Here is an 8,779-nt window from a genome sequence, read left to right on the forward strand (position 1 = left end):
ATGACAATAGATATAATAATAATTATAATAGGAATAGGAATTACTATAATAATAATTTTAGATATTATGACAATAATAGTAATCTTAGAAATAGTAACAATTATATTAACAACAGCAACTTTAGAAATTATCACAATAAAAACAATTATCAATCTAATAACAACAACTCAAATAACTACGGTAAAAACAACGCCTGGCGTAATAATAATCAGAGGAAACAAATTTAATAAGATGATCAAAATCGCAACAATCACCGATCCTATTCAAATAACTATGGAGGAAACAACAGGTGGCATGATTACAACCAGAGAAAGCAAATACAATATGATGACCAGAATCAATATAACTATAACAATTGCAACATGAATATTGAAGAAATTGTTGAAGACAAAGTTGACACTGTAAAGACAATAATGATAATAATTTTAATGTCAACAACTTAACTGACATGCTTAATGATATGATAATGCATTTATGACTACTCTAAAATTAAATGATGTTGCTACAACAATGCAAGTTGACACAGGATCTAATTTCACTATCTTACCTCATGAGATGGCTAAGGAAATTGGCATAAGAGAAATTTAAAAATCCAAGCTGCAACTTACAGCCTAGACGGAAACTTAATCAAGATCATCGGGACAACTCAAGTCAAAGTAAGTTATGAAAATATCACTAAAAATTTACAAGCAATGGTTGTTGAATCAAGAAAAATGCTTTAAGAAGTACATGGATTAACACCTTCAAAAATATTTTGAACAAATTTATAGCAAATATTGACACCAATTATGAAGATGAAATTAATAAAAACTGATTAAAGAATTGTGAATCCAAATTTACCAACAGACCAATTAACAAAGCAAATGTTAAACTACATTTAAGAAGAGATGCTCAACCCAAAATTATACCACAAAGAAGTATACCCTATGCAAAGATTGATCTTGTGAGCAAAGAACTTAATAGATGGATACAAGAAAAAACATTGAGCCGGTAAAAGATGTTCGATGGGCAAGTTCTAAAATCGCCGTCTACAAAGATGTTGGGAGCATTAAGCTTTGCGCTGATTTTAAAGACACTATAAACCCAGCTCTAGAAGATTTTAGATATCCACTTCCACGAATAAATGATCAAATACCTAAACTTTCGGAAGGAAAGAAATTTGCCAAGATCAATTTTAAATTTATACAGATTCCGATTGATAAAAGTTGGAGATATCATTTGATTATATCCACACACAAGGGATACTATCAATTTACTAGACTTCCTTTTGGGCTAATGACATTCAAACAACATCAATAAAGTGTTTGAAAAAAAAATATTATCGTATAGGTTAGTACCTAATTTTGCCCAAAGTTTATTTTTTAAAAACAAAGTGAGATTCCTGGGTCATGATATTGACTCCGAGGGGATTCATGCTAACCATGACAAAATTGAAGCAATAATAAACATGATAGTACCAAAATCAGCTGCTGAATTATCAACACTCTAGGAATGGCTGGTTACTATAGAAAATTTTTAAACAACTTTGCAGAAATTGCTGATCCTGTATACAAAATTGTCAATGGGCATGGAACTTAGAACATTCTAGAAGTTTCAATAATCTAAAGACGTTGATTAGTCTTCCTCCAGCTTTGACTTATTTTAACCCTGAATTACCTATCGGAATTGCAACTTACGCATCTAAGTTTAGGAGCTGTATCATTTCATACTGAAAAAGACGGCAAAGAAAAACTAATAGCTTTTGTGTCGAGAACCTTATTAATATTCAAAGAAATTACACCAAAATTGAGCTGAGGCTCTCACTTTTATATTCGCTATAAAGAAATTCCAGGAATACTTAATAGGGACTAAATTTAATAATTACTGACCATAAACCTCTAGTCCATATCTTCACCAAAGGACTTAAGGACGACAGTACTATGTCCTTAAACTTCAAAAAGGGAATATAACATTAGGAGGTTATGATTTTAGCATAAAATATAAGCTGAGAAATATAACGTTGATCCTGATTTTCTTTCAAGATTACCACAAGAAAGTAACAAAAGTGAATTTTCTACAGTAAACCGGCTCAAAAGTTATTTGCCGATCTCTACTGCAAATATTTTTGGAGGCCATTTCTGGGGACCATCATGATTATATGTAATAGAGTTTTATATCGAACATATTTTTCAGGTCAGACCATTTATAAAAAATTATTTTAATTTTCTGCCCAATTAATCCAAAAATTTTATTTTCGAAAATAGGTCCAAGACAGATCCGATTTTTTTATTGGTAAAAGGTTACAATATTTCAACAAAATTGGAATAATTGTAAGTGGTGAAAAATTAAATAATTTTATGGTTATTATCTTGAACATAATAATATTCATAAAACTTAGGAAAATGAGATAATTTAAAATTTTTCCATAGTACAAATCTGGCCATTTTCTTGTAGTGTTGTTGTAATATCTAAGGATATTCGAATTGGATTTTTAAAGCGGTTGCAGATCTGGCAGATCCACTGTGTAAAATAATCAACAAAGATAAATGGTATTGGGATACCGAACATCAAGAATTCTATAAAAAATTAAAAACTCTAATCAGTCAGCCTCCTATGTTTAACTTTTTCAATCTTAATTTACCCATAGGTATAGCCGCTGATGCATCTAAACGTGGCTTAGGAGCTAGCTATTTTATTTCATATAGAAGGGGACGGCAAAGAAAAGCCGATAGCTTTTGCCTCAAGATCCTAACTAAAATCCGAAAGAAATTACACTAACATCGAACGCGAGGAGTTAGCGATTATTTTAGCAATGAAAAGATTTCAAGAATATCTAATTGAAACAAAATTTACAATCATCACTGATCACAAGCCTTTGATCTACATTTTTTCCAAAGGTTTAAAAGAAAACTCATCCATGTCGATGAGGTTGCAGAAGTGGAACATTGTTATAGAAGCTTATGACTTCAAAATAAGACATAGAGCGGGTAAACACAACACGGTGCCAGATTGTTTCTCTAGATTGCCTTTAACACCTTTAGAAGAAGAAATACACATTGTGGATGTTATAAAAGAAAATAATGATTTATGGGACGTACCAATTAACTTTAAAATGATCGAAAAGAAACTTCTAACGACAGAGAATTAATGGAAATAATAAACGATATTAGAAACGGTGACACGACAAAAAATGAAACATATAACAATATGGTGACGGAATTTGTATTATGGGAAATTGTCTATTTAAAGAAAATAAATGGGTGCCGGCAAAACTAAACATTTAGCTAGAAAATACCTTTGGTGGCCTAGAATTAACAATGATATTGATAATGAAATGAAAGAATGCAAATCATCTAACATTTGGGCTGATAATCCCATTAACACACAGCATCCTTGGATGTTAAGGACAAGCCATTCGAAAGAATACAAATTGACTACGCTGGGCCATTTTTTAACAAATACTGGTTGCTTATAGTAGATGCGTAGAGTAAGTTTCCTATAATCACGCCGGTGAAATCAATAACCGCGGAATTCACAATAAAAGAATTGATGAAAACTATTAGCTTATTCGGTATTCCAGAACAAATAGTTTCTGATAATGGCTCAAACTTTACAAGTCAACTGTTCAACAAATTTTGTAGAGACCATGACATACAACACTTTTAGACTTCAGCCCACCATTAACAGTCACATGGGTAAGTTGAAAGTATGGTGAGAACTTTCAAATCACAAGTGAAAAAGTGTATGGAACAAAATAATATAGATATAGATATCAAAAAATTTTTATTCAATACAGAAACACGCCTAACAGTACGACTGGTATCCCACCAAGAAAACTTATGTTCAATCATGATATGAGAACTAATTGGGATTTATTAAAGTATAAAAAAGACAAAGACAACATTTTGCTCACAACTTTACCAAAAAATAGAACTATGGATATTGGAGAAAAAATTTGGTACAAAACTTGGAGTAAATAAATGGGATGAAGGCGTTATAGTTAAAAAAGAAAGTAATATGCTATAACAAATTCACACGAAAAATGGTGTATTAAGGAGGCACTTAGACCACATGCATGATCAAAACACTTCACCAACGATTACATTTTATAAAAGGAGAAATGTTATTGCCAAGAAAAAGATTGTACAGCTGACGTTACGTGGCCTAGTCGAAATATAACATTATCCACACGATACCAAGATTATATTTTGAACATAAAAGAATAACGTCCAAGAAGAACTTAAGCGGAGTTTATTTCTTAAAGGGTGGTATGCTAAGATATCCTTATTGATTTTTTTATTATTTTTTCGCTATCTATTAACTTAATATTAACCTTACGGATTGATTTTTTTATTCTTTATATTAACTAAAGGACTGATTGTATAATATTAACTTAATAGTTTTAAAATGGTAAACTATTAAATTGATTTTTATAAGCTATATAAGGATGAAAATTGACTACATTTTTAGTTAAATATTTTTTTAAATGAAAAAATAAAATAAAATTTTTAAAATACTTTCTTAATTTTGTTTTTCTCCCTGCCAACCTTAACAGATAATATAATAGAAAATCTCATTGACGCGTTTTTTAAACGCAAAAATTAAAACAAATTTGTTTCTAAATTTACTTTATAAAAAGTATCTTAAAAAGAAGCGAAAGCTACTTTTAAAAAATAGAAGCTAATGGCCGCTAGTTTTTTTTGATGAGTAGCAATAGTGGTAGCGCGCTACATTTTTGACAAATAGCGATAGCGGTAGTTCGCTACTTTTAAATGTAGTGTTTAACAATTCTGGTGTTCGCCTTTCCTCTTATAGAATATAACCTTTCGATAAAAGCCGAACTGGCCGGGGCTGACTAAATTTAACAGCTTTCTCAAAAAAAGAAATGAATTTTCCTGCTTCCAAAACTTCGAAATATTGATTACTTGTTTTATGAGCATAGGTTCATCTTCACAACTTGCATTAGTAGATGTTGATGCTTGTCAAAATAATATAGAAATTCTCTAAATGTTTCATTTAGAATATATGGTTTTTATGCTTGCAGGATGAATTACAAAAGTTATAAATGATAGTTGGCATTAACTTATGCATATCATCCAATTTTATATCATTTCGCATTCTGTCTTTGTCTATTAAAAATTAAGACTTTTGAAATTCGGATTTAGAATTGACTACCTTATAAAATGGCTGCATAATAAATCTCTCCTTTAAAATGTTGTCCTGTTTTTTAGGGTTTTCATTGTTATTGTATATCAGGTTGACAAAATTTTACTAATTTTTGTTTCATAGATAAACTTCATGTAAGAAGAGAATCTACGCTAGGATTATCCTAGTATTCTTTGAATATTGATAAATATTTTAGTAAAGAAAATGAAAATAAAACATATTTAAATTAAATTTATTTATTAGCAAATTTTCATTGCCGAACGAGAGTTGAGAGATTTATTATTTTTCATTCAATGTAAATTTAATAAGACAGGAAAAAAAATTTTGTTTATAAAATGAGGAAGTTTTTATTGTTTTCAAAAATTATTCCTTTTAAAAAAAACTAAATTAATTTAGAAAATATATTATAATTATAAAATTGAAAATTAATATTCATAAAAAACAATTTTAAAAATAAAATTAGAGATTCACGCCCGGTAAAAATTTTGGGAAGGCCCATCACGCCTAATAATTTAAAAGCACACACACCGGAAGCCATCGTGTCACGCGTAATTTCACGATGTTTAAAGTGATATTTATATTAAGCCAAAATTATATTTAAGAAAACAGGCTAATATCTAAGAGGACATTACCCCCATTTCCAAGAAAAATTCCATTTTTTATTAGTTATCAAAAAATTATTATAAAAATATGACAAATTTAAGAACAGAGATCCAATAGAAAGAGAAGCTTGGATACTTTCCTTGGTTTTGAGATACCTATTTATTCAATATTTTAAATCCATTTTATCCTTAATAAACATTTCTTTCAATTTCAAACAATTCCCAGAAATGTTAACAAAAAAAATAATAACCCATTGTATATCCCAAAATATAAAGAAAAAAAATGGATAGACCATATTTGAAAAAAACGTGTAAGATTTCATTTAACAATATAAAAAAATTGAATTTGAAGCATTGAAAAATATCATATATGAATCAGCTATTTTAAATCTCAATATATTGTGCCTATATTAAATATCGGATCAGCACCAATATTTAGCGTTTACTAAAAATATTGAATAGGGCCAATATTTTCTATTTCTTTTGTTTTTTTATATATAATCAGTTTTTTTTATTTAATAATAATAAATTAATGACAGGAACTAAAATATAATTTATTTGTTGAAATGTTTAAAAAATTAAAACACATATGGCAGAAAGGTTTGGATTTCTATTGGCAAAATTTCAAGGCTTAGGTAATAATATTGGATAAATTTTGATTTAGTCCTTTTTTAAAATCAACTAAATGGAGCTGTTTAACAACATTATAATCTGCAAAAGTAGGCCCAGCCTATACCCGACCTGAACGGGCTTTGGGCCAAGTAGTGCCTAATATTTTTTAAGAAAATTCAGGCCTTAAAATTTTTTTAAAATATATCTAAAATTATCAATTTTATGTTGAATTTTTCACGTAAAATAAAAATATGTGATTTTATTTATAGAAAGTAGACACCATATAACATATATCGTTTATTTTGAGTAATTATAAAAATTAATTTCTATATTTAACAAATTTGGGCCGGGCTGGCAAATCAGGTTCGGAGCAGCCCGGGCAAAACTTTATAAAAAATTTTTGGGCCTGGCTAGGCTTGAAAAATTAGGCCAGATGCAGATCACTACTATATCTTACAGCCCAAAAAGCATTATAAAAAAAAGATTGAAAGAAAACACCTTATATTATCTCACAAAATAAAAGGGCTTTAAGGCCAAAAACATATTTTTAACATTTATATAATTCTTTTCAAGATTATTAAACTTTGTCTAATTTAATGCAAAATTTATAACTTACTTTTTTTCCTCTAAATTTAAATAATATCAGAATAGTGCATTTTTCTCCAATTTCATGCTATTATAACAAAATGTGTGATTAATAAGAAGCTCATGATCTTTTTAAAAAGCCATGGTTCTTGTATATGAGATTATGATCTTGGTAAAATTTATGTAATCCATTAAAAGGGGAAAAAGATATTTTATTATATGTTAAATTAAAATTTATTAATTAAAAAATCTTCAACTAATGGCCACAGTAAAATACACCAATCGTATATTTTTTAATAAAAAATAATATTATAAATTTCCCCTAGTGACTTACCAGGTTTTAATATTTTTGGAAAAATATCTGTTGTGAATCAGCACAGCCCTAGTTTATTGTTTTAAAGACAAATTAAATATGGAGTAAATTAAAAACCCATGAACTTAAAACATCATAATATTCATTAAATAAATCAACTTTATTTATTTTTAAAGCATCAAATATTTCAATAGCAATTTATTTTTATTTAACAAATTAACAACCTTTAATAATATTGTAATTAAAAACAAGAATCAAATTTAATAGTTATTAAAACATTCCTTTAGATTGCTTCTCCTGAGACTCATGCCAAGATTTTTGAATAGTTCTTTTCATTTCATCATCTCCGTCATCATACATTTTCTTCATCAGGTCCATCAAAGCTTTTTCAGGATTAGAATTATCTTTATCAAGTGAAGGTTTACTAAAATAATAGAAATAATTTCAAAAAAATATTTTTATAATATACAATTTTGAGTCCTTTAATTCTTTTTGTTTCTTTTCATTTTCAGTAACACAAGGCCAATGTTTTCCTTTAGATTTCTTTTTTAGGTGTATAACTAATAGGTCTGTTTTTATCTATAATTCAAAAATAAAATTTCTTAAAAATTATTTTAAAAACTTTAAATTTGCTGTATTCTGGATCTATTATTTCACAAAGGTTATTAATCAAAAAAGAATAATTTTTGCCACCAAGTTCATTAACAACAACTTCAACAGATCTATCATTTTCATCATTAATGATTAATTATATAATTATTACCTTTCACCATATTGGGCATCAATGTTATTTTGGGATATAGATTGTATTCCATTAAGAGTTAAGAATATTTCTAAATAATCATTATTTTGATCCCAACCTAAATTATATATGATTACTGTAAAATTCAATAATTTAAACCATAATTAAGAATTTTAGTTGTTGATGGTTGAGTTTTATAGTTTACGAAATTATTTTGAGCTGGTATTTGCTGTGCTAATTTTTGAATTTCATTATTCAAAATATTTTTAACATATGGGTATGTAGCAATTTGTTGAAGCTTTAGAAGCTCTTCTTTGAATAATTTAAGCTAAATTAAAAATGCACGATGAAATAACGTTTTTTTTATAAGCCATACTTGGTTTGAAGTAGTCATTGATTTCTTTGTTGATGAGGTAATGAAAAAAAGGATAAACGGAATTAGATTGATGTGATGGTAAATTTTAAACAATTGGTAGTAAAAAAAATAAATTATTATATTATATTTATGTCGTAGGTAAGAGACTCTATATCTATATTTTTAAAGGTCTTAAGTAATTAGTTATAAATAGTCTAAGGTGACAGAATATTACAGAGTTTTTATCACGAATAGGTTATATTATATATGTAAAAATTAATAAAAATCAGAAATGACAAAAAAAAAACAAAATAAAAATAACTATCAAAATTAAGCAGAAAACGCTAACAAAATAAAGCAGAAAAACTCAACTGAAAATCAAAAATCGGAAGACCCGAACGTCAATCCTTCCTACTATCAAAATT

At 27.9% G+C, this 8,779-nt stretch overlaps 1 protein-coding gene across 1 annotated transcript; it reads right to left on the bottom strand.

Moving 5' to 3' along the window:
- Positions 1–7,413: 7,413 nt before the first annotated feature.
- On the bottom strand, positions 7,414–8,570 carry LOC135932008 (calcyclin-binding protein-like). The gene is made up of 6 exons (XM_065469339.1): positions 8,376–8,570; positions 8,159–8,327; positions 8,021–8,117; positions 7,880–7,979; positions 7,727–7,836; positions 7,414–7,681 (listed from the first exon to the last, which is right to left on the bottom strand). The coding sequence occupies exons 1-6, from the start codon at positions 8,391–8,393 to the stop codon at positions 7,528–7,530; spliced, it is 648 nt and encodes a 215-aa protein (XP_065325411.1). The 5' UTR covers positions 8,394–8,570; the 3' UTR covers positions 7,414–7,527.
- Positions 8,571–8,779: the final 209 nt, after the last annotated feature.

Source organism: Gordionus sp. m RMFG-2023, chromosome 1 (genome assembly GCF_954871325.1).
Source record: "Gordionus sp. m RMFG-2023 chromosome 1, tfGorSpeb1-WG-v2, whole genome shotgun sequence".
In the NCBI taxonomy this organism is placed as follows: domain Eukaryota; kingdom Metazoa; phylum Nematomorpha; class Gordioida; order Chordodea; family Parachordodidae; genus Gordionus; species Gordionus sp. m RMFG-2023.

What these genes read in the sequence shown, in the direction of transcription:
- LOC135932008 (XM_065469339.1), bottom strand. An exon ending in AACTAAAATTCTTAATTATG is followed by an intron (nt 8,118 to 8,158) that starts GTTTAAATTATT and finishes TATATAATTTAG; the next exon opens with GTTGGGATCAAAATAATGAT. An exon ending in GAATTAAAGGACTCAAAATT is followed by an intron (nt 7,682 to 7,726) that starts GTATATTATAAA and finishes CTATTATTTTAG; the next exon opens with TAAACCTTCACTTGATAAAG.